Source organism: Lepisosteus platostomus, chromosome 2 (assembly GCF_059453375.1).
Source record: "Lepisosteus platostomus isolate fLepPlt1 chromosome 2, fLepPlt1.hap1, whole genome shotgun sequence".
Classification (NCBI taxonomy): Eukaryota; Metazoa; Chordata; class Actinopteri; order Semionotiformes; family Lepisosteidae; genus Lepisosteus; species Lepisosteus platostomus.
In genome coordinates, this window is record NC_142612.1 from 14,893,713 (window position 1) to 14,919,597 (window position 25,885).

Consider the following 25,885-nt stretch of genomic DNA (forward strand, 5'->3'; position numbering starts at 1 on the left):
CTGGAAAATGTATGTCTTGCATTGTGCGAACCTGTCCTTTATCAACTGTTCATCTGGTGTGGTTCCGAGATCAGACAGTGAATGGCACTGTGTTGTAAATGTTAAAATTACGAGCAGAAAATAAAGCATTGCTCTATATCATTCAATAATTATGAGATTTAGACTACTTTGGTATTTTTAAAATAGTTTAAAGACCAGTCTTTAAGCTTACTTCTTGATAAAGCCCACCTTGCTTCTTGTGTCTTTTTCGTTTTCTGTGCTTATTAGCTCTGTGAGTAACTTTTATACAGCAAAAAACACAATTTCAGATTGCATCACCTCAAGAAGGAAATCATTTTGAGAGCAGAGATGTTAACTTTCATCTCGCCATCTGTGTTCACTGTCATTTCTTCTGATTTGGTGTCGAAGCTCTTGTAATGTACTTCTAGGGGCGGAAAAGCACCTTGAAACTGTGCAACCCTGCTCATGACTATACCAGCAGATCAGGGTGTGAGATCTTGAGATGAGAGCTGAGGGAATGGTTCTGAAAGGAAGGGTCTGTGTACCCACATGGCCCAGGGATAGTGCGTTTGGTGATTGGTGCTGAGAACACATGAGTGACGGGTGTGGGGTCCTCCCTGGTTATGAGGAGTGACCTCTGCAGTGCCAGTTCAGAAACGTCAGTCACTGAAAGGATCCACAAGCTTTTGTATTCTGGCTGTATATTGCTCTGGCAGCTTTTCCACATTGAGTAGTAAGACTCAATTAGAAAAATATTTATTTTATTTAATACCTTTAGAAGTTGCATCTCAAAGCGCTTTACAGTAAGTGCAAAAAACATTTAAAAGAAAACCGTTATAAGAAAAGCAAATCGCAAAATAAGTACATATAACAAACAAGCAGTTACACGTGCGACAGAAGTTACATGGTCTGTAGAAAATGGAACAGACACAGATGCTAATTATAAGCCTTTCTGTATAGAGGGTTTGAATCTAGAGACTCGACAAAGAAGCTCAAACATAGCAAGGTTTGAGTCTAGAGGCTTAGAAATTGTACTTTTCCCTTAGAGCTGCAGGAAACCATCCATCAGAGTCTATCCCTGCCATACCTTCAGTCCATCCAAGTCAAACAATCCAAGCAGCTCTCGGCTAATTCCTTAAAGTGCTCAGACTTATTCCCTTCATTGTTCTTTTTAACTTTATTGTACTGCAGTTATAAGTCTGGTACAGGTGACCATATGACACATTGATAAAGGGGACACTGAGGCAGGAGAGGATTTTATAGTGACATTGTATGCTGCAATTGATGTTCAGCATTATGCTTAGGTGTCTCCAGAGAACATGTAGGCACCTCGTCAGATAGCCCAAATATGGGAACAGGTCTTTATCAATTATGTGTTATATAGTTGGTGAGTTTAACTGTCCACTCTTAATCGTAAGTGTTATACGGAGGAATTAGCAAAGGGAATGTTCTCGTTGGGAAAGATTTTTCTGCAGAATTGGACTTTTTCTGTACGTACGTGTAGCTGTGATTGTATACAATAAGTGGCAGCTCAGGCAGGAGCCTCCACAGCAACTCCATCTGTTGTGAAATCATAAAGCAATAAATCACCTCTGTTTACTTTGGACAACAGCAGAGGGGAAAAATAAAAAAAAAACTGGGTAAAGTTAATCGTTTAGCAGTGAAACCTCTTTCCACTTCCTTTTCTTTTTCTTCATCAAGCTGTTAGAATTTCACTGAGGGGCAGGTAATTAAGTGTCTGCCTCATGGGCCTGCCAGGCACAGTCTTTGAGCAGACCATTAGCCCTCAAACAAAGCCCTTTTTCTCCCCGGCTTGGCTAAAAGGAGAACAGAGGCAGACGGGCTCGAGGGGTCTACCTGCTAATTAGAAATGAACCTGTTGCCATAGTTATGGGAGAAACGGACAGCGCGAAGGACAGCCCATCACTCCTGGACAATGGGAGAGAGAAGAAACGACGAGCCGTTCTTTTTCAACGCTTCCTTGGCTTCTGAGCTTTCCACCAATGAGAGGAGCTGCACTGCCGGATTACCTTAAGGGGGGTTGGGTTTTAACACTCCCCCCCCCCCCCCCATTTTGTGAGAAAACAACCCCAAAAGTGGTGGTGCGCTCTGAGGGAAGCTACTTTTCCCCTCAAATGCTTGTGGGCTTTTGCTGCCTCGTGCCTCGTGTGTATTAAAGCTTGGAAGAAGGAAAATGCCAAAGCTCAAAGTCCGTTGGTTTCTGGAGCTCCCATTGTCCTCGTCTATCTTTGAAGTGCCTGAGGAATGTACTGCCTGCAAACGTGGGCTGGAGCCCAGCCAATTACCGTCGCCGAAATGTGGGCTTCCGAACCAACCCTACAGCCCGTGCACCTTCTTTTGACCAGGAACAGCTTTTTGTTCCCGTTTTTTCGTTATGTTGCTTACATGTTTGTCGCGTAGTGTTTTCTGGAGTTAGGTAAGTGTTACTTTTAGTTGTTTTTTTTAGGGGATTTGTATTCCCAATCTCAATTTTTCCCCCCTTTATCCTGTTATCTGTTATTTCCAAATCTTTTGCTCTACGGCATTTGAGTCTGGCACGACTGTGTCCGTCTGCAATTCTCTGCTGCTTCTCCGCCACCTGTCCGTGTCTGTGCTGCTCTCTCCTGTTTCTGAGCCCTTAAAATGCAAATATTGGCAGCAGGGCCTGTAATAAAATAGAGCATCAGAATGGTCAATTTTACTGTAGCACAAGCTAGATTAAGGGGGGAATTTTAGCACATAAACAAGGAAACAAATTTTATATGCACTGTATCATGTTCAGTCATTAGAAAATTAAAATGTGATCAGTGTATAAGAACTATGGTAGTCCATAGGCTAAATGATACATATTTGAATGCAGTTATATTTTGAATGGATTTTAAATATAATGGTTAAATTTCACCTGATTTGTTCGAAATGCTAGTCTTTATGTGCCAAATCAGGTAATCCACAACAGCAGATCATTGTCCATGTTTTATGACTCAATATAGGATGATTTTTTTTTTATTTTCTTTGCAAACCTTTAACAATTATCCATTTTTACATCACTATATCCCTCCGAGCATTACATGGAACAGGTGTTGTGCTACAGCAGTGCAGATTTTTACACTGACTTGCACTTCATCCTTTCACCACATTTTAGAAACCCTGGCTGGTTCTGGATAGTGCATGAATGTGTGGAGCACGATCACTTGTTAATCTTTCCAATTTTTTTGAGAACCAACTGACTACTAACCTAAAGAGCAGGAGGTCAGCAGAGGCTGTTCCCCTCCCTGCTGCATTAGCTCGACTGCCTTGGAATATCTCTGGCTGCACAGCTGTAGCCCTGACGATAGAGCTGTTGAAAAGAGCCCATTTGCATCTCAATTGCAAGCGCCATGTGAGGCAAACATGCTGTGTTTTTAGCATTTGCATGATTAAGGAGGCAAGCAGTTTTAAATATCCCTGATTGGCTACAGAAAACCTGCTAAAGGAGAAGATGCGTCTCCACTTAAAAATATTATCTAATATTTTTATTATTATTTATAACATCATCTTCTCCAGTTTTAATGCAAGGAAAAGCCATCCAAGTGCAACATGGTAAAAGTAAATTAATAAGATGATTATCAAACAGTCAATGGCACTGTGTTGTATATGTTAAAATTAGGGACAGGGCAAATTAGGGCAATGCTCATCATTCTATAGGCTGCTGCAAAACTGGAAAACCTCTTCAAATGGCACACACAATTAAATACCTAAAAGAAAGTGTAGACAGTGTTCGTACCGAATGGAAATGTAAACACCCTTTAGTATTCCATGTTTACCAGGAAGATGCAATTAGCGAGGTGCATTCCCAGCTCAAAAAGCAAAACCACTGATGTGGCACAATGTAAGTTATTGTGGGTTGGAGTTAGAGAGCTGATTGACCGCAGGTGGGGGCTTGACAATTGAGCCCTACGCAGGTGCCGTAAGGCTGTAGCTCACTCCAGTACTGGGAAGCAAGCGAAAGCAAAAGAAACATCATTCACAGAAGAAAAATCATTTTTCAAAATCTTTTGAAAAACAGTAAAATGGAACTTTTTTACACGCTATTTATTATTATCCTGTTATGATACAGTTTTTACGTACATAAATTGTGTTTGGAGAAACACTGTTAGTGCAAATGGTGATTTTACCTTTTGTAGGCGTGTGTCTAAACAAAAGCTTAGATCAAGTTTTTATTAACATGATCTGCCACAAGGGGGCATTTGTATACCACTGGTCTTAAACCGTTCAAAAGCATCGGATCCATAAACTCATTTTGATTTATTAACTTGCAAATATTGTGATCTTGCAAAAATTCTTGACTTGAGTAGTGAGCTTTTACTGCTGCTGTTTATACCCTCTATGATTTATGCCGTCAGTAATTTTCCGTAATTCAGGCTTTGAAATACGTTCTAGCTGGTAACACACTTTGCTTCAGCTGATTTGCTTATTATTTGCTTATTTTAATACTAAAATTTGAGTAGTTTGTTAGCTGTCCTAGCCTATCCCATGAGCCTAGCTTTTATATATATATGTGTTCACTTTTAACTTAGTAACTGAAGTGTATGTTATCTTTCAGACCCTTAATTCCCCATTTGATGTCATGTTTTTCAAAAAGTCCCATCAACATTTTTTCATGCCAGCCTGTGTTTCTATATTTCAAAATACTACTGGCTAAAAAAGACCAAAATATAAAGAAAACACTCTTGTGTAGAGCTGAATTTGCATTAGTTACCATTTTAAAATACATTGTTGTAGAATGGATACTTCAGAGAAGAATAAGAATTATTGACAACACTTTCTTTCATTTATTATATAGCGCCTTTTGTCTCAAAGAATTTCAAGGTGGAAGCGACGCTTCTACTCGCAGCGCCGTGGACCTGGGTTCAATTTTGGACCCGGGGTGCTGTCTGTGTGGAGTCTGTATGTTCTCCCTGTGTTGGCACGGGTTTCCTCCCACAGTCCAAAGACATGCTGGTAGGTTCCTGAGCCCCTGGGAGATTTAGCGCTGGTGAGAGTGTGTGAGCGTCTGTGTGCGTCACGTCTGGGGTGTACCCTGCCTTGCTTCCCCTGCTTGCAGAGATCGGCTCCCCCACAGTCCTGCATTGGATAAAGCCATTATTGGATTGGATACTGTAGTGAGGAAGGAATGGTTAACGGGGGTGTGTGTGTGTGTGTGTGTGATCTGATCACGGTGAGGGGTAGGGAGCAAGGGAGGGTAGCAGCAGCAGCAGCTTGCAGTCCCTGAGATAGAGATGGAAAAAGAAAGAACGTTTAAAAAACATGGACAATGCTAAAAGTATTATTGATGATTGGATGAATAAGTTTTAAAATAGGAATAATTCAACACAAATATAGCATACATTTAAAAAATGCAGGACCCTAAACATTGGAGGACATTTGTACATTTCAGTACCCAATACTGGACTGTTCCATAAAACAAATCCGTTGTAAATAGTCAAACTGCTTGGGTGCCCCCCCTGGCATGATTGCAGTGGGGGTTACTCACAGTTTGCAGTGAAAAGGCGTGAGGTGGTACGCCGAGGTCACCACGCGTGTGTGACAGCAGAGCGAGGCCGGAGTGTTAAACCGAGCCCGGGTGGAAGGTGCTTTAAATAAAAATTATAATAATAATAATAATAATAATAATAATTGCTTACACTTATATAGAGCTTTTTCTGGACACTCCACTCAAAGCGCTTTACAGGTAATGGGGACTCCCCTCCACCACCACCAATGTGCAGCATCCACCTGGATGATGCGACGGCAGCCATAGTGCGCCAGAACGCTCACCACACATCAGATAGCAGTGGGGAGGGGAACAGAGTAATGAAGCCAATTCACAGAGGGGGATTGTTAGGAGGCCATGATTGATAAAGGCCGATGGGGAAATTTAGCCAGGATGCCGGGGTTACACCCCTACTCTTTTCATGCGCAGAAAGTATTTCATAAGGTTTATCAACACTTGTGTGTTCTCCTCGGTTTTTTTTCTGTTCTGTGCTGTCAGTGCTTCCGCTTTCTGATTTTCTGAATGTACTATCCTTCCTTTCCTTTGTTTCTGATAGTGTTTGTAATGCACCTTGCTTTCTGTACTGGGCAATGTCATAGTAAATGTGGGATGAAAGTTGCAGTGAGGGCGGAAATACTGCCTGCTCTGTCAAGAGGGTATGTATTCATTTGAGCTTCCCTTGTATGGTAGGCTGCATCCAATATTCAAATAGTAGAATATAATGTACTAAATATGATAAAGCTGTGTTCTTTCATCCATACAGAACATTTTCTGATCAGTTTAAAATGTCGCTGTATTATTTTGAAAAATACTGCCAAATCTTTTGAGTTTTTCAAGATTTGAATCTGTAATTGCTACCCAGATAATGAAAGCCTGCTAACCAGAGCAAGGTATCCGGCCCGTCTAGCTTGCGTTCTGCCCAGTGAGGTGATAGTAGTTAATTTCTTGCATGAAGCCATGCTTCTCACTCGTTCTGTCACACCTGAAGTTAAATGTTTCCAAATACACGGAACGTGGTATGATTGTAATGATCTGGAATTTACATCATGAAATCCGATTCTTCTGTCTGCTCTGCTAAGAGAATAGGAGCCTATTCTGTCCACACATCTTTCAATTATGATATAGCGCCTTTTGTCTCAAAGAATTTCAAGGTGGAAAGCGACGCTTCCTCTCGCAGTGCTGTGGACCTGGGTTCAAATGCCAAATGCCACATGGACTGTAAAAAAAAAAGAAAATGTGGAATTAAGCCTTTTATTTCCCCAGCTTTTCTTGAAATAATGCACCAGGTGCAGTGTACTGCGGTGCGGTCCTGCAATTACCTCTTCATGCAGCAGCTAGACCCCACAGCGTTTTGTCTGTTAAGGCATAAGGACTCATTAACTTTTGGAAATGTTCAAGCCAGCCTGCTTTCCTGAATCAATGGGAGATCAGGCACTGAAGAATGAGGGCTTTCTGCTGAGGGGGGTGCTTTACACCTTTAGAAGCTGAAATTAGTTGGGGGGGGAGGAATAGATTAAAAAAAACTTATTTTAAGACTTCCTAATTTTTTTGAGGTAAAAATGAATAAGACACTGTGGGAAATATCACTTATTTATGGTAAACACCATATGTTATTTACCTTATTTGGCAACATATTATGTACTCATTTGGCAACCACCAATCAGATACTGAATCGTTTGAAGAAATATGCTTCTCTTCCTAGCCATATTTTGAACCTAATGAAGATGTTTAAGATTTAGTAAAGACATAGACAGTTACTAGTCACGTGTACAACTCCTCTCTACCTTTTAGCACATGAACCGATGTGTTTTGTGTTTTTTCCATCTTGTCTATTTCTGCAAGGGAATAACGCGGACTTCCAGCCTCATTGGCTGCAGTTAATGGGAGGCCCCAGTGCTCTCAGGCTGGGGTCGGCTCTCCTGTGTAGGCTGGTGCCGTTCTCAGCCGACGCGGCCGACTGCCCATTCAGGGCTGTACACCGAGTGCCCTAGTCCCCAACACCCAGCATCATAAACCTGAGTAATCCACTGTGTGTTCCTCCTCCCTGTTACCCAGGAAGATGAAAATGGTGGATATTGTAGCACAGAAAATGCCATCAGAGAGCGATGTTCACGTGGCCAGGAGCTTTCTCACGAAGATTTTGCGAAGCTCCATGAGGTATGGTATCGGCATAACCAGATCTCTGCCACACCAACCCCACCCCTCGGCTCATATCCGCAGTCATATCTGTCACCCCATGCTCTCTGCTGCGTAGTGATATCATACTCGCCATCATACCAGTCATGTGCATCCCATACCTTGTGGTAGTGCCTCGTTCGTGTCTCAGTGTTCCTGGCTTCGTACTCAATGTGAATTGTTCAGTGTGTAGCCAGTGCTGACTATGCCTTTTTCTCCCATTTTCTCCTAGGCTTCCAGGTTTTTTTTGCCTTTCCAAAGTTAAATGATCACTGCAGAGATAAAAGTAACAGACCCATTCCATGTTAGACTAGTTTCCTTCGGAATGCGTGGAAACACCAGGGTGTTTGGTGCTCCACAGAAAAAACAAAAGCCATCTCTCTTCTGAGACTCAAACGCAAATTGTTTTGAATACTTGCTTCCCTGATGGACAGTGTGTCACCAACGGGGGTAAAGAGAAAACTTTGTAGTGGAAATCAATGTTTGTTTGTTTTTTTATTTTACTCTGCGGCCTACAGTGACCAACATAAATGGAAGAGATTTGTTCTAGTTAATTGCAGTTAATTCTTCTGAACCTGTGGAGATTTCAACGTGATCTATTTTTTAAGGCCATGTCTGAAAAAAATGGTACTGGCTTTCTGTTCTTCATTTGAATTAATGTTTTTTGTATGTTTTTTTTTCTATTCAAACATGCATAACAGAAAGAGTCGCTTCAAAGGGTAGGTTTTCTGTGTTCTCCGTTTGCATTTCTGCATTCTTAGCTCCAATCATATGCTTTAAAGACGTCTTAAGATGGTCAGTGTTTGTGTGATGGTGTACATGTGTGCTTGTATATTAACAATACTAATGTTCTGGAACTTGGATATTATCTAGAGATTTGAAAATATATACTGATCTACAAAACACTCAAGTATGATGGATTGAATTACATATTTTAAACACAGATATTGAAATGACACAATGACAAAATGTCAAAGTCAGTGTCAGGAAGGAGGTCCTAAAGTATTAATTCAGTTACAGTATCATAGACGCACAGACCTGATCAGCCTTTGGATAGACTCCTTTTGGAAGGTCTGTTTTCTTGAAACCATATGACTGTAATCCTAGTACTATGTGGTCTTGCATTGTCCTGGTTGAAAATGAACACTTTTGAAGCAGCCGGCAGGAACAGAGAACTCTCTGCTCGGTTTAAGCAGTAATGTGGCTCTCAATCTGCAAAAAAGTTTCACTGCCAACTAGTGGGTTGAACAAGGCAACAGGTACAACAAGGTACCATCTGTTCACCATTACATCTCCAGATGTGGTTTTCTGTCACGTCTGGGCAAATACTATATGAATAAAACAGCAACATTTTAGTCCTGTAATTTTCTAAGCATGCAGGTAATTTTCACACCAATGTTGAACTCCAGTCATCGCTGCTGGTTTATCAGATAGCTGCTGAAGTTTGAATATTATACTCCTGTGGATCAGAAGATGTGAGAGTCCTGGGCTTGTGTGTAGAGTTCCAGGATGTGATCCAGGATGTGATCTCTCTGTTAGAGCCATTTTCCTGATTGCTGTAACGTAATCTGCGGAACATCTCATTCTGCAGGCATCTTATCTCACGCACTTCATATCCAATAGAGCCGATAGCAATGTTCATTACTCACATGAGGCCTGGTCATAACTTTCACTGTTCTAGTTTTAATTAAATTAATTTCTTCTTGAATAGCTGTACATCCTTCACTCATTCTAGCAGTTTGAGCTCAACTAAAATATCCAACATTGGTGTTTTGGTGAAATCGCATGACTTGAGCTCTCTATTTTGTTATATCAAAGAACAATCTTATTCAATCAGTAAGCGTAATTGCTCGGTACTTAAAATATAAAAAACACTATACTTTCATACCTTGTTGGGAACGTAAGACTTGGTGAAAATGCAACAGTATATCTCTGTATATAAAGTATATGCTTTTAAGAAGAAGCATTCTGCATTAGCAATGTATGTACATAATTATGTTTTACAGAATTAAAACAAGTTAAGGGAATTGTATTTATCATTGCTGAGACAACAGGTTATATTCAACAGTAAGACAAGTAAAATGATTGTGTAATTGTTTTCCATAAATTCATTAGCTGTGAAGGTGGTAGAGTGGAGCTGGGCCGCTTGCCACGCTGGGGCCATGTGCTCTATTCTGGACCTGGGGTGCTGTCTGTGTGGAGTTTGTACTCTCCCCTTGTCCACATGGGAGTCCTCCAGGTGTTCTGGTTTCCACCTACAGTCCAAAAGCATGCTGATAAAACTGGCCCTGGCTGTGAGTGTCTGTGTCTGTACGGCATACCTGCCCTGTGATGGTCCTGTCCAGGGGCTGGCTCGCACCCATTGCTTGCTGGGATAGGCTCCAGCTCCCCCACAAACACACACTGGGTTAGAAAATGGATGGATGTTAGCTGTGATGCTACAGAAGTGGCCAAAATGTAGTCAGTCCCAATGATGTGGCCCTCAGATGAGCTACGTAAAAATATACCTTTCATCATCGCCTCCTGTCAAGACAGCAACCTCTAGAGCAACAGTGTTCCTGCTGTGGCACACAAAGCAGTTTCACTGCGGGGTACAGGCAAGGCTTGGCCAGTGTGTACAGGCAGCCATGGTGTGAAGGAAATGTGCTCAAGGTGAATGCAGGTGGAGAACAGAAACTGAGGGTCCACACACAACCACAGTTCTGTCTGAAAAAGCCAGCTTTGGTGACTGTGGGTAACTAAATATTCTTTTTTTGTTATGCTGGTGTTGTTTGTTTTGTTTCAGTTTTATAATGCGCAGGCCTGGATCCTCCCAGCATCGCCAGTTGTATTCAAGTCTGGCACTCAGCTTTAACAGTGATTGCAGCAAATACTTTGCTGACTGGGGCGCATTGAAGAGAACTGATGTGCGATTATCCGGCACACAATACAAAATGTTTTGGGGAATTAATACAATCATCCTCTAGGACATGGAATCACAAAGAGGAAATGTGACCTATTGGAGAAACCCCTCTAAAACCACATCACTTCGTTATTAGCTATATTCTTCATTTTTCTGACATGCTGTCCACTTCTCTTCATTACTAAAGCATGCTGATGACAAAACAGGCAATCAAATTATAGATTTGAATAAATCACTTTTCACCAGCAAGGTTAAACACTATATTAAGACTGTATTTTGTGCTGATGTCTTTCTTGAGTGAAAATTTGAATTGTGGTCTATTCATATCTTTGGTTGTTTTTGAAAAGGATCGCTGCGATTGTTAAATGTTTACAAGGATTGCAGGGAGGTATACACATTTACGTACGTGACTGCAGGCCAGTCGCACTGCAGGTTATCTTTCGGTCTCTCGATAATCATGTGCTACTTGTTGTCTCTTTCTAGGAGGAATGAACCGGTAAGCAGGCCCCACTCCTGGCACTCGACCAAGTTCACAGAGAACCAATCAGAAGCTGCAAAAACACAATTAACACCCACAACTGTCTGGCACACGAGATACGATGCAAGGTGAGTTGGCCTGCGTTTCCCAGCAACGAGTGTGGCCATGTCACCTGGGCACCACGATGGAAGCAATCCCCAGCACCTGCACTGTCTTCCCCTTCTGATATTTTAATGTGGAATTTTAAAGGTAGTGAAGGGTAAAAGTTGCAGCTTGTAAATTAAGTCCTTTTTTTTCATTTAAAATAATTCGTGAGTTTTCTTCTAATGTGTTACGAATGAGATGTGAAATGATGACTTGTGTCAAAATGATTTTTGCCATGTCTTCTGACTTGGTAGCTTAAATTTGTGTGCCAGGTATCAATGTCAAAGAATAGGAATGTAATTCCACCATTTATTCAACATTGTTTAACGGACTCATTCATCTAAGAATTTTTACAGTGTGAGTAAGGCTGCATTTTAACGATTCTTGGGCTTCACTGGTAATGACTTGTTGAATAAAGATACTTCTTCTATTCCTTGGTCACTTTTGCTAGAATTCCCATTGTCATTGCCTCTGTTACTTGTATGTCGAGAATCAACTAGATATATATTTTTTTCTCCTAATATTAGTTCATTCCCTGGCCAAGAATGTTGTTTCCAACCTGGGAAGAAGACGATCTTACAGGTATCTCCTTTTGACTGACCGCTTCTCTTTAACGCTGTCTGTATGTGCTTTTTAGCTCATCTTCACATGACCTCACCGGCTCATGGGATCAGCCGAACCTTCGGCGTGCGTCAGATCAGTTCAGCTCCCTTGGCAGCATGGACAGCCTAGAGCACTCCTCCCACCCCTACCCGCCCGGCCGCCTGTCCCCGGCCAAGTCCAACACCAGCATCGACCACCTGGGGGGCAGCGGCCATGGCAACAAGAGAGATTCGGCCTACAGCTCCTTCTCCACCAGCTCCAGCACCCCGGACTACACCCTGTCCAAGAGCAACGCCGCCTCCACGGAGAACATGCTGCACAAGGTGGGCCAGTGGGACGCGGGCAGGCACAGCAATGGGAGGCACAGCCAGAGCCTGAGCGATGACCGGCAGGGGTATCTGCAGCTGCCCGCCGGGACTGGAGGCCGGGAGAGCCCCCGGACGGACGAGCAGCCCGGGTCCCGGTATTCCAGCTCGGGGAGGTCCAGCTTCGGCCCCGTGTGGCACATCCCCGAGAAGAAGAAGCGCAGCCCCTCGCCTCCCCCGCCTCCTCCGCCGGTGCGCAGTGACAGCTTTGTGGCAACTAAAGTTCACGAGAAGGGACTGGCGGTCCCTTACTCGGAGACAGCCGAGACACCCTCTTACCCTCATAACCTGCAGAAGCCTCAGGCCAGATCGGGGGACTGGGTGTCTGGTGAACTGAGTGAAAGCCAACAGAAAGCCTACCGTGCCAATGAAAGAGGACACGAGGCCAGGCGGAATTATAACCCCTCTCCCAAGAACGAAACCCTCCCTCCTTACATTTCACTGGACAGCTACAACAACAACCAGTTGAATGCAAACAAGTCATTCTCCTTGTCAAGCACAGACATTCGGGCAGGGCAAAATCCGTACAACTATGTGCCCTACCACCAACGCCAGTACAGCGATGAAAGCGCCTTGTATCAGCAACCTCGATCAACCTCTGTACCAAAGCAGCAGAATGTAGGCAACTACTACAGCAGCATGCAAGAGCTGCCTACTGACAGCTTCAGTCAGCACTATAATCAGGCTCAGGTGAGGACTTCTAGTACTTCCTTATCCAGTCCTCCTATGGATCAAAATATGGAGGGCACTGGGCATAGTCGATATTACTGCATTACAGCTAGGCAGCCTGCCCAGACTGTTTCTCAGGCATCGCTGGTGAAGGTGGAGGGCTGGAAAGGCAGCACAGGGATCGAGTCAGCTGCTGTGTTAAGTGAAAAGAGTTTTTCAGGTGCTCAAAAGGTCAGCAAGGCCAAGTGCCTACTACCTCAACAGCAGCAGCCTCATCCCGATATCAAGGACAGTAATGGGTATTATAAACAAGAGAATGTTCATGACAGGTCAATTTCAGCTGCTGTACAAGACACCCCAGCAGTGAAATCTAATGTCGAGGATAGGGGGGGGCACAAGAGGAACAATGTATATAATATGGAAGTTAATTACATGAGCTATCCTCCCAACAAGCATGATGACCTGAAGAAGTATGGGGGCATCCAGCAAACAGACCAACAGAAAGAACTATGGTTGACTGAAGGGGAGGAGAAGATCAGTCCGCAGAAAACGCCGATGCTTCACTCTCTGGCTCAAGAGAGCCTGAGTACAGCTGGCCACCCTTCAGAACCTCAGAGCGGCTGTGCCCGGCAAGAGGCTGTCGACCCTCTTACCGCGAAACAGGTGAGGCGTAGTGACCGCTACGCCACCACTTTACGCAATGAAATCCAGATGAAACGAGCTCAGCTGCAGAAGAGCAAAAGCTCCGCCACCCTGACGGGTCCCAGTGAAGCCGAAGAAGATGCAGAGGTCTGGAAGGGCGAGTCGACGGAGAGCTCCACCTCGTCCTCTGATGGCTCCTTCTCCAGCACCTACAAAGATCACCTGAAAGAAGCTCAGGCCAGAGTCCTCAGAGCTACATCTTTCAAGCGGAGAGATCTGGAACCTGTGCTACTTGAACTTCCGGTACCGGATGCCTTGACCACCTACTCGTCCTCTGCTCTTGCACGTAAAGACGTCAACCCCACGCTCAGCTCCTCCGAGGCCCCACGGAGCAGAGCTAGCTCTGCCACGGGAAGCGGTGCTGCCCAGGTATCCCGAATCGGAGGCAGAAAGCGCTTCACGGCAGAGCAAAAGGTAAGATCGTACTCGGAGCCAGATAAGATAAACGAGGTAGGAGTGACAAAGACTCATCCTTATCCGGACAAGGCCACGTCGTTCGCGGATCGCTGCAAGTTCTTTGAGGGCACGTCCAAGTCTGCCTTCCCTAAACCGCTCTCGAGACCAGCGCTGCAGAGCTCCTGCGAAGAACACGGCGAAGGGAGGCTCTCCAGGAAGTCGCACCAAGGCGAGACGGAGGAGTCGTGGCACGAGCAGAGGTCACGTGCTGCTTCGTTGGGCTATGGCTGCTCATTGGGCGCTCTGGAGGAGGATCAGGGTGGCTATAATGTCCGTGCAAGGGCCACGGAAAGGTATATAATGCTGGAACAGCAGCGATTAGGCACTTTTGCAGAGTATGAAGCCACGTGGAATGAGCAGAGGAAGCTCTCGGAAGCGAGACCTTCAGGGAGGTACCACTCAGCCGACAACATCCTGGATTCAGGGATGGAAGAGAAAATTTCTTATATCCACGAGAGGTCCAGATCGTCTCCATCGGCCGATTTCCACGGACAGGTCAGAGCGCACAAAATGTTTGCATCCTCATGTCAAATGCTTGTTCAATCATTATAAAAAGGACAAAGTCAGGGAGAATAAAAGCATACAGTTATTTGAAATATTTAGAACTTTTTGCTTTTCCAAAAGCTAAGATTGTGCGAGACAGTTTTCTGACTCAGCTATCGGGAAATGGTTCTATTTTCTGCTTCGTAAATTAAAAGTCTGATCCGTCTCTCTGTTCTGATTTATTTGTAAGACGTTGCAGAAAAAATAAATTAATATACCGGCTTTGAAGCCAAAGAGAAAAAGCTTGCATTAATCTGAAACACAGCTGTATTAGTCTGGTATTTCCATGTATAACTTGCCACAACTAACCATTCTTTTTCCAAAGCATTTTTTATGAGCAGCTGTGCTTTTCCCTAGTATAACTTATCAAAATCAAGCCGATGTCCATGTTTGCTCAGCTTCTTATTTTGTACCATATTTGTAAATTTGCAGTAGATCTTTAATCAAAACAACAAAGAATGATGATAATTACCCCAGCTGTCACAGAAAATACCAGGTTGGGCACAATTTGGCAGTATTTCTTCTGCTACCCTTGAATTAGTCATCTGCGGTTAGGGAAGCTTTCAAGGGAAAAAAATGAAGCTTGGAAGGACAGATTAAATCCCTAAATTCAAATCTGTAAACACGATTGTATTAAAGTAGTATCCCAAAAATTTTCCCTATGTGCCTTTCAAAACTATTTAAATTTGGGAAGAACAATACAGTTGGATGATTTCTTTTGGAAACCCAGCAGAATGCGAGTGAAATAAATAAAAAACAAAATAATAAAATGCATTTTTAGAGTGTTGGTGAAGACTAGACAATGAATATCTGGTTGAACACTCAGTATTGCTGTGTTTATTACAATAAAACTGGTCACACAGCATTGTAGTAACATGGAAATGATCTACACACCCTCAGCATCTAGATACAAGTTCTTGTTTGAATTCAATACTTTATAATAATTTCACATATGAACCCTTTGAAAACGTATGTACAACATTAAGTAAAATGCTTTATGAGTCATTAAAAACTAAAATTACATTTTTAACATTTTTAGTAGCTTTTGGTAAACTTCACTTAATGTTGTATTTGTATTTTTTAACAAATTTAGAGAACCATTATTCATTCATACAATAAATTGCAGAGCTTATCTGTGTAGCTTTTACAGGATCCAATCAATTATAGTCAGTAGTGACATTTTAAACCATGTTTAGACAGGCAGGATATGTGAGTAATAGAAATTTAAAGAAACATAGAGGCTTAGTCAAACATTAATCCAAGCTAATTCAGACACACCCAGAGATTGGGGGAAAAAAAAGGAAGAGGTTTTATGAGCTGAGTACTAACTTGAAAATGTCTTAACTTTTGGTAAGTCTAGAGGCAAAATAGGACCGTGATGAGATTTACATCTCGGTCCAGCCGACCAAGCCCTCAAATAGAAGTTTTGATAATTACAGATTTTCTTTCGGTTGGAAACTCTTCTAGTCTGTCATTAGAAAGTGTTCTGTTCTAAATGCTTTTCAGAATGTCCCTGTGCAAGGAAGGAAGAAGGAGGATTATTCTCAGAGACAGCAGAACCCGTCTGGCTGTAAAAACTCTGACGCCGAACCTCCTTCTACAAGGTAAAGCTCTTTTTGATCAACTGACGTTGCGTTAAGGTTGTTTGAAGCTTCTGCTTCTTAAGAGAGGTGAATGCTTACTGTTTGCAGCTTGTATCTCTGCAGTTCGTGCTGTGCTAATACCTGAATGTGGTGGGGTTACACAGCTTAGGCTACGTATTTACAGTTGGTTAACTCCAGAAGTGGTGGCTCCAGCGTTTTTGCATAAGGAGCACAGGCTGTGGCATTAAGATTTTAAGCATGTTTGTATACCTTATTTAAAATAATTCCTAATGTTTATTTTAAATAGAATAATAATGTAGGGATGATTACTTTTTAGAAACATGGTCTGGCTGTGCTGTTATCAGTGGAATCCTTCCTTTGTGCTGTTTGTGTTGTTAATGCACTGTTCAGTGTGCTGTGATCATGAAATGCCTCTGCGTATGTAGAAAATGTGAAAGGGGATGATTCATGTATTTATTTGGGTACAGTGTGGTTAAATGCACTGTAGCTTAAAAGGTAAGTTCTAAAAGAAGGTGATTTTTTTTTTTTGTGTTGGTTTTCATTTTGTGAGGAAAGCTTTATGACGACTGCCAGCCAGAGAACAAAACGCCTACACTGGCACTTTGTACTTGCCTGGGCGAAACAGCACATTCTTTATTGTCCAGCCGCTCATAACAGCCCTAAGGCTCAGGCCCAGTTGTAAAAAGAAAGCCATCTTTGATCTGCTCTTTCTCTCACAGAAAAAAAAAGTACATTTAATGGGTTAAAGCCATACAGCGACAGCTGTGCCTGTACACAGAGGAAGTACAGTAACTAATACTGTTTAGGAGGGCAAACCAATGAGTGTATAATTGACTGAAATGCACCAGGGAGAGAGGTCATAAGTTATTTAGTGCTGAATTTTACAGTGTGAGGTTTTTAACTTATATCTTTTAACTTGTATTTTAACTTATCTTGGGGGTTTCAGAGGGTAAAGAGCATCATTTATATTGTTATAAGCAGTCCTTTAGATCTAGGAGTGGTTTAGTGTAAGTGTCTTTGCAGTAGTATTAATTAAAAAAACTGTAGCCTTCAAGTATTTGCCTGGAAGTCAAATTCTTATTATTTGGGGAGGTTTTGACTTTGAAATAAGGTATCCTAGTTTAGCTAGGTTACATAGGTGTGACAGGGAGAGGCTACCTAAAAATCCATGAATTGCAAAACAGGAATACCTTGCATTTTTCTTTAACTTTGGTCGTGTTTTTCTGTTTGTGTTTAAAATAAAGTAAGAATTGTGGTTGTGGGAGCTTGCCTTAGTGTCTCCCTCTCCTCCACCACAGCTGATATTTCAGCTATGCCGATGGCTGCAATAACAATGTATTTTTTTCCCCCGAATCCTCAATGAGCACATTTAGTTTTAAGCGATTTTGCAGATATGGCAGATCTGCTATTATATACTTGTTCGAGGAATGCGAAAAAAATGCTGTTGCATCTAAGGGGCAAAAAAGGGCCTTTTTGTCCTCGGCACTGGTTGAATTATGCATCCGGTCTGCTGGTATCCAAGGCTCTTGTCCCAGGAATGCGCTCCCATGCTCCTGCTCTCTCCTTTACCCTGAATCGGGCTGGACGTGCAGAAAGTGTCTTTAATTGTCAGTTGATGTCAGATTTGCTAGGATCCTAAACTTTAGTAAGTTAAGAGCTGTAAAAGTATATTTTAATGTTTATTGTAATTACATAATGTAATTTTGCACCTGTGTCTGTGCTACATTGTGGTTCATTGGTGACCTGACAGGATATAAACATCATTCATCACTCATCAGGTCAGGCTAAAGTGCAGGGCTTAGTTCCCATTTGAGTAATACAAGTGTTTTTGTACAACATTACTGTTGACAGATGACTCAGTTTACAAACCCTTCGATCATTTTTTTTCTCAAATAAAAGGGGCAGTGCTCCGATAACTGTTGTGTAGTGTTAAGAAAATGGAGAAAGGCACACATTTGCAGGAGTGATGGAGTTCCAGGTTGTGGCTTCATAATAAAAACCAACGTGCATGCACTAAAACCCTTCACCCTGAGCTCATGGAGTATTTTAACAGTGGAGTTCAACATTGTCTTAATTTTCTTTAGTTCTAAAGAGCGCTTTAATTGTGAATGTGTGAACAGTTATGTTTATGCACAATTTCCATTTGACAGAGTCCACTGTTCACTTTTTTCACTATTTTACTGTGCCGCCTGTTGCAGTAGATTTCACAGCATGCAGTGTGATTTTGAAAGTGGATAAGTTCAACTTTTGAACTTAAGTCTTAATTAAACGTCAACATTGACTTAAATTTGCAGCTTATTTAACAAGTTAATGTGCATTAAAATTAAATGTGCTTACTGGACAGCCGTCTTAAACAGAGCTAAATGCACAATAAGCATTTTTTGACAATTTAATTTTACTCTACTGGGAAAAGGGCTTTTTTTTTCATGTCAATGGCAGAGTGTTTTTCGCCTAAATACATAATAAATAATTTTTATGATTGTAAACTATACCGGAGGAGAATCACTGCAAATCCTTTAGATTCCGGATTCCACTGCTGTCTGGGTATCACTTGTGTTTGTCTTGCTTGTGGAACCGCTGTCTAGAATCTGGGCCATGCAGGAGTTGCAGCTTTGCCAGGTGTTTGCTTTGTGGGCTGGGAGAGACGGGCCCGCCTTCTGTGTAGAAAGAAGAAACTGGTGTGCAGCTCAGGGCCTTTGGCCTCAGCAGTGGTGTGGGCTGGTGATGAGACCAACCAGCCTTTAGTTTAAATCTTATCTGGTGACAATTATGCAGTGACGATTCATTTCTGCATGTCAGTGAAGTAAAAAATGATCGATAGCTTTAAAATACTAATGACTGTACAAGACGCAATGCAAAGGCCACTGCGTGCTATTATAATACTTACAGGCTATAATAATATACTTACTCTTCAAAGCTTGAAAACCTTGTTGTTTCTGAACATTGCTTAGTTGACACACTGTCAGCCCTAAAAGAGCTTTTCTGGGCAGGGCTGTGGAAAAAAGAGGTCACCGTGTGCCACAAGGGCAGAGCAGAAACTTGTGGCGCCTCTATAGAAAACAGGACCCCCATAACAAAGTGGTGTCACGGCCTTTCCCCAGTCTGCATTTGTGCAGCAGAATGGGATGTCGAGCGCTCGTCTTTCTTGAAGTGTGCCGTATTTTTTGTTTTTGTTGTGCCATTAAAAATTTGAGCCCGTGTGCGCCAGTGAAAAGATACACGTTGAAAGACAAGGCTACAGGGTTAGTCTTCTCACGCGGTTATCACCTCGAATCACCGAGATACTGTCTGGGACTACAGTCCTGTTACCAATGGAAACGCTTCCTGCTTGACAGGTTTCAGAGCTCTCGCATGCAAATGTTTCCTAAGCCCACCTACAGGGGTACACAAATAAGTCCCTGCCTACTGTTGGAGACTACTGAGTGTTTTATACCTTAAGTATGACTTTTCCACTGTCGCTATAAAGACCATCGGTACTGGCAAGTAGCATGGCAGTTCATTGTATATTTTTGGGATTAAAATACAACACGTAATGAGCAATCTACAATGTGTAGGTCTAGATATGGTTTGAAGTATAGTTCATTTAAGTCGATAAACTTCTATGATTCATGCAAAATATATACATTCTCAGTTCGTGCTTTCTTCTGGAGATGGAGAGCGGATTTCCTTCGCTTCCTTCTTCAGTGTTTTTTAACTAGTGACAAACTTAAGAAACTATACTAAACTAAACTATAGCAAAATGTTATTATTGTATGAGACAAAACAAGGGATATACCAGTTTGTAGGAATGATGTTTTCAGCAAACAAGCTTCCATTCCAAAAAGTACAAATTGACATTCACAATCTTTTATATATAATAATTTTCGTATTCATTTTTGTTTATTTTTCACATACAGTTGGCTGTTTTAAGCAAGATTTAGGAGACGATTTCTTTTAAGTACAGAACACTTTAATGTACTGTACAATTTAAAAACCGTCAAGTGTGAGCTGCAAAGGAGCCCTGTTAATTGCACACAAATGTTTTGGCCATTTCTTGCGTGTTTGTTTTTCCATCTTTGTTTCTATTTTTCTGTGTGGAATTAGAGTCAATTTTCACATTTGATATGTTGGTTAATCTCTTTATCGCTCACGGAATGTTGATGTAACCGTAAGACTTACTGTATTGGTGATTTTCACTGTCAGTAAAAAACATCAAAATCAGCGCTAGGCACGGGGGAATTTCTTTAGTTCAGTCGTTAATCAATACATCAGAATATAATATTGATTTAAGCCTGTTTTGTATCATAAGCAGAAGTCTTGTTTTCTGTGTGTATAAGGTTTCTGGGAAAAACATATGGCACTATTTAGTGAGATGCTTTTTTCTGAATTTGTGTACAAAATCCTGAAATTCTGTCTGGCAGCTGGTAATGGCAAGAAATAATATGAACCAGGTGTTTTGAATCATTTTAATATATTGATACTTTTGATGAAGTTTGGAGTATTGTGTGCCGTAACTCCTTGAGTGAGTATGTGGTTTGTATTGATTAGTTTCAAAGACACAGTAGATATGCATGAGGGGACAGCTCATTTTCCGTTGCCATTAAAAAAAAATCTTGAGTGATTTAGTAGTTTAAAAAAGCTGCCTGTTTTCCATCAACCTTGCCATCATCTGAATCGCCATACTGATGCACATTTAATTTCTCCAAGAAATGAACAACTACTTTGCCGTGCATCTCTTGCTGTGCAAGTCACGGGTAATGCTTTTCAAGCACCACAATTATAAAATGAACTCTTTCAAGTGAGATGAATGCGGTATAAATCCATATAGATCAGGGTTCTGCTACCCTTTCACAAATGTCTTAAGTTGTGTACAGTTTGATTTACATTCTTTTTTTTCTTGTCTGATAATTTCCAGATGTAACTGTCTTTACCTGCTGCTGTACGTAGTTGGGGTTGGGTTTTATTTCTGGTGTGAGCAGATGTCCTTGCAACCAGATATTGTGATTAGAACAGCAAAGTTTGTGTGACAATTGTGCCTTTGCATAAGCCTGATTTTCTTTGCAAAACAAATGTGCAAAATAACCAAGAATCAATTTAAAAAAAATGTCTTGACAAAATTGAAGTATTTTTCTTGCAAAAACAGTAAGTAAAGCTGTGTGCCAGGAAAAATGCTTGCAAAATTGTCTTTCATTGATCAATATCTATGCATTTCATGCAAATGAAAGTATGCATGAGCTGTGAGCAGTGGCTAGCCATATAGGTATGAATGACCCGCTGCTTTAAAGTTGTGCTGTAGTTTAAATTAGTGTGTATTCTAAAATTGTTTGTGCTTTCTAATGCTCATAGGATGATGTTTGCTTTTAGAGTCTTAAGTAGGTAAAGTAAGTCTTTGTGGTAGAACATCCAACATATTTGATGAAGCTTTTGACTCTTTTGTGAATTTCTGGTGTAAACAGCCCCTGTGCTTTGAAGGTTCTTCTCTTCAGCACCCAGGAATAATGAAGGAATAACTCTTAGACTCATTGATTCACATTTGACACTTTGCAGGTCTTTGCCATTGGGCGCTTCTGGTGCTTGAAGCTTTCTTTCACTCCACTGTTTTAAACAGTAAGACCTGATGACAGTCCAATCTACTAAGCATGCTGCATGCGTTCCCTCCCTGCCGCTTGTCTGAATCACTCTAAAAACCCTTCTCAAGCCTCTACCGTTCACCTTCTGTGTGATCCTGCTGAAGGAGAATTGAGCTGCGCTCATCTTTGACATCGTCCTCGGGAAAGCCATCTTACAATCGGAACCTGCAATCCAGTTTGGGTTCGGTTTTCATGTTGTGGTTCAGGGAGATTTCTCATTTATTGGGACATTTTGCACTTATCTCTGTTCAAGTCCCTAAAAGGAAAATTGGAACTTGGAGGAATGTCTTTATCTGCATTAAAGTGCAGCATGGGCAGCTGTAATGTAGGACCCTTCATATTTCTCTGTGGGTACATCCTGCTCTCGCAGAGAAAGGAAGATTTAATAACCACCCAACACACAAGACTACAGGCTGTTAAGCAATGGTTGTGACACTGATATGAGCTGTGGGCTGCTGGTAGTGGACAAAAACATAGAAACACTAATTTAAAGTCACGTAATAAGGCATTGGGTTTCATAATTGGGTTGTTTTTAGGCTTTCTTCCAGAATATCCCATAAATGATCGATTGGGTCCAGATCAGGTTACAGAGAAGGCAGTGGCACATGGACAACACCAGTGACAAATCCATCACTCTAGCGGGTGACCACAGGTGCTCCTTGGAGGGGGACAGTGTCATCCTGGAAGACACCCCTCCTGACAGGAAAAAAACTGCTGCAACATGGGGGGGGCAGATGATCACTCAGTACTATTCATTAATGAATAGCATTGATCTGGCCTTCTAAGTGAATGAGAGCACCCAAACCATGCCAGAAAAATGAGCCCCACATCATTACCCCCACAGAACCCTGCACTGTTGGAACCAAGCATTCCGGGTTATAGAGTTCTCCGGGCTAGCACTTTGAGCATCAGTCCATTTATCAAAAACATGTTAAAGGATGTTTTATCTGACCTTATCCCATTTCTCTACTGCTTGCTAGTCTGTTGCCTGTGTACTTTGGACCACCATACTCACAAACGTGCGCTGCTAGGTATGATGAACAGTTTGCACTGCAACCGGACTGTGATATCCAACTCTGTGGAGTTCTCAGCAGACCAGTTTTGATGCTGTTTGCACCCCAGATAGAGCTTGCAGTAAATTGATCTTCCATTGCTCGCATCTTTTACCTAACGCTTCGAATTACCGCACTGGAGCCCCCTATTGCCCTTCTGCTGATGATCTCTTTCCCACCAACATCTTAGACACTGTTGCTTGTGCAACATGGGCAGGTTGAGCTGTATTGGCCACCAACGTTCCTCCCAACGTGCCCTGCAACCACCCCCTCTCAAAGTCGCTGAGGTCCCCTCTTGCAGCCGTAGTCATTATTATAGGCAGCATTTTTATACATGACCCTACACGTGCTGGAATGTTATTTGCTTAAAGTCCTCGCCTGGGTGGAAGCCTTTGCGTTCAATATGCTTGGTGTCCCTCATTCATCCCAGCATCTCTGGTTTTTTTTTTTGTCCACCACCTGTAGATTGAGACATCAGACTTGTTTGACCTGTGTGCCAAATCGGAGTCACACCCATCCTTCCATTGGAGAGATGGCCAGAAGTGTAACACCTGCTTATTAAGTGACTGCTTTTAGCTCAACTGCCTTTTCAGATTCATCTCATAAAGTGCCGATGAAGTGATTTGGCGGAAAGGGCAAAAATTCGATCAAGGCTTCCCACAAGAATAAAGTCTGGGATGACCGATCTGTCTGAAGCCCTCCTCCAGTTGATGGCCTAGATTACTTTCTAAATCTGAACAGCGGACTTCTGCTAGAGACTGGTCTGCCTGATCTCGGCTGTTCCACTTTAGCCACTTATTCTCCAAGACTGGAACAAGCCTTGAAACGCAGAAATCACACTGTTAATGCTACTGCCAGGGATGCAGGGGGATTGGTTTTTCCACCACACCACAAGGAATTGTTACCCTATTTTAAAAGAAGAAAATGTTAGAAATTACAATTGAAACTTTCCATACAGAATCCATACAGAACCAAACTGGAATGCAGGTCAGTTTTTTTTTCTTCAGAATTTAAGAATCAAGTCATTTTAAGTTGGGAATACAATATGTCCTAGGAGGAGGATGTTTAGTTGGGGGAGAATTTGGCTTTTGTAAAGACGGTGTCGTGTTTTAACATGTTCTAACGTGCTCTAACACATGTGTCTCAGATCGGTTATTCTGGTATCTGCTGACAGCAGGCAGTTCTGTTCTGCAGGTCTGTGAAACACTGGGGTTATAACACCAAATACTGCTGTTAGACAGTCTGTTTACCCAAATAACCTAAACGCTGTGGACACAATGTACAGTATAACATATATAACATTGCAGCTACACTGTCCTAGACAGTGATTGCTGGAATCCTACGTCTATAAAAAGGTCAGATTTTATTAGCTGTATTAATTTGGAAATCAACAACAACTAAATTAGACATCATCATCACACTTTCACATGCATGCTTTTGCCTGATGCGGTTCTTCTGGAGAAAATAACAGCACTAACAGGTTTACAGGCACTCGATAATGCATCTAGATTGGGGTGCTCATTTTATTGAGGCAGGAATCTTACTTGATCTCTCGTCTTGCATGTGTTTGAACGATCAACCTTAGCGGACATTCCCGATGCATGACTTTGCAGCACAGGTTCCCTGTTTCTCTTTGTCTTTTAAAGCATTTTGCGTTTAAAATACAGCTTTTCTTTACAGCTGCGCATGTGAAGCTATGTAGCTCTGTACGCATCGCAGTGTAGTTTAAAGCAGTCTTCACTGAGCAGCAAATCGGGGTGAGAAGCAGGCTTTAAATTCACTCCACCACCAGCGTTAAGGTATAAAAGAGGAGAGATTATCCTTAATTAGATGAGGAAAACATTCTCATTGTACTTCTCAAATGGAAACTGGAAGGATCTTCATACCTGTAATTTCATGAATATGTTAACAACCCTGCATGGCTTTAGGATAGAAGAGACTCCCTGAGGCTTCCACCCCATCCTCTGCCATTTTTACCACTTGAATGGGGTCGTCCTTTCCTTCCTAACTTTCTCTGCTTCCCTTCAAGACTGTCTCCTGCCCACTCTCTGTGTCTTCAGCCATGTAGCGTAGAGCAACCCAACAGGCTCCCAGTGCCTGACAGGTACTCCTTTCGCTTGTTCTTTCTGTCTCCTTTGTGTGTGTGTGTGTGTGTGTGTGTGTGTGTGTGTGTGTGTGTGTGTGTGTGTGTGTGTGTGTGTGCCTCTCAGTCCTTAAGCCTGCCTGCTTTGTGGTTTTGCCAGTGTACAAAATATAGAAAAGCAGCTGTATACCTTACAAGTAGCACCTTTCAGGAGCCTAGTGTCTTTTTTTTTTAAGAGTAAGCAGCTGCTATGATTTATGCGAATGTAAATATTAATTTGCTGTGGCTCATGTCTGACACCAGAAAGCAGAACCTTCTAAACAAGATTTCTTGACTTTGATTTCGTGGATGCAACGTGGATCTGTGTGTCCATTTAGACAGTTCTGCTTTCTAGTGTTCTGAAACAGCCAGAGTTCATTAATTTTCGTCTTCCCATGACAGATACATGTGTATGGAACTTACGCTATATTAGCTTTTTTTTCTCAGGTTGCACCTTTGATCTCTTCTCTGCTAATGAAGTTATTCTGCTATTTACTCGTCCTTCTAAAGAAGATAACTTACTTACCAATTACATAATTTTGAAAAGCCTTTCCAAATGAGGATATATATGTATGGCTGGGCACTGTAGTGTTTAAGACAGTGTTCTTTTCTGTGTGCAAATTGGGTGTTACTTTATTAAGCTGATTTATGCTTGTTGTATTAAAGTACCCACATTTGTTATCCTTCTAGACAGAACTGAGAGGGAAAGAGTTAAAATATATGACAAAAACAGCATCCCAGCCAGTCCAACTGACAGCAAATCACCGTTCGCTACAAATTCACTACAGGCTTGTGGGAACAAAAAAATGCTGGTTTGTCTGCCTGCAGAAAGTTGCCGTGGAAAGTTTCGGAAAAACAGTGGTACATTGTTATGGAGACATGAGAAATATGTGTTCAGAAATTTACAGTAATTCATTGAAATGTTCTTACCATAGTACCCACTATGTAG

At 42.0% G+C, this 25,885-nt stretch overlaps 1 protein-coding gene across 10 annotated transcripts in view; it reads left to right on the plus strand.

Moving 5' to 3' along the window:
• Positions 1-25,885, plus strand: part of shroom2a (shroom family member 2a) — an 83,863-nt gene that overhangs the window by 46,657 nt on the left and 11,321 nt on the right. For 4 of the 10 annotated variants that reach the window (XM_088599758.1, XM_088599744.1, XM_088599749.1 and 1 more), the window contains 6 exons: positions 7,568-7,669; positions 8,389-8,406; positions 11,073-11,195; positions 11,849-14,501; positions 16,056-16,153; positions 24,844-24,918. In XM_088599758.1, the coding sequence (XP_088455884.1) occupies positions 7,568-7,669; positions 8,389-8,406; positions 11,073-11,195; positions 11,849-14,501; positions 16,056-16,153; positions 24,844-24,918 (3,069 nt within the window). Of the gene's footprint in view, positions 1-2,197; positions 2,438-7,567; positions 7,670-8,388; positions 8,407-11,072; positions 11,196-11,848; positions 14,502-16,055; positions 16,154-24,843; positions 24,919-25,885 lie in introns of those variants that run through there. The other 6 variants (XM_088599816.1, XM_088599783.1, XM_088599807.1 and 3 more) reach the window with 5 other exon arrangements.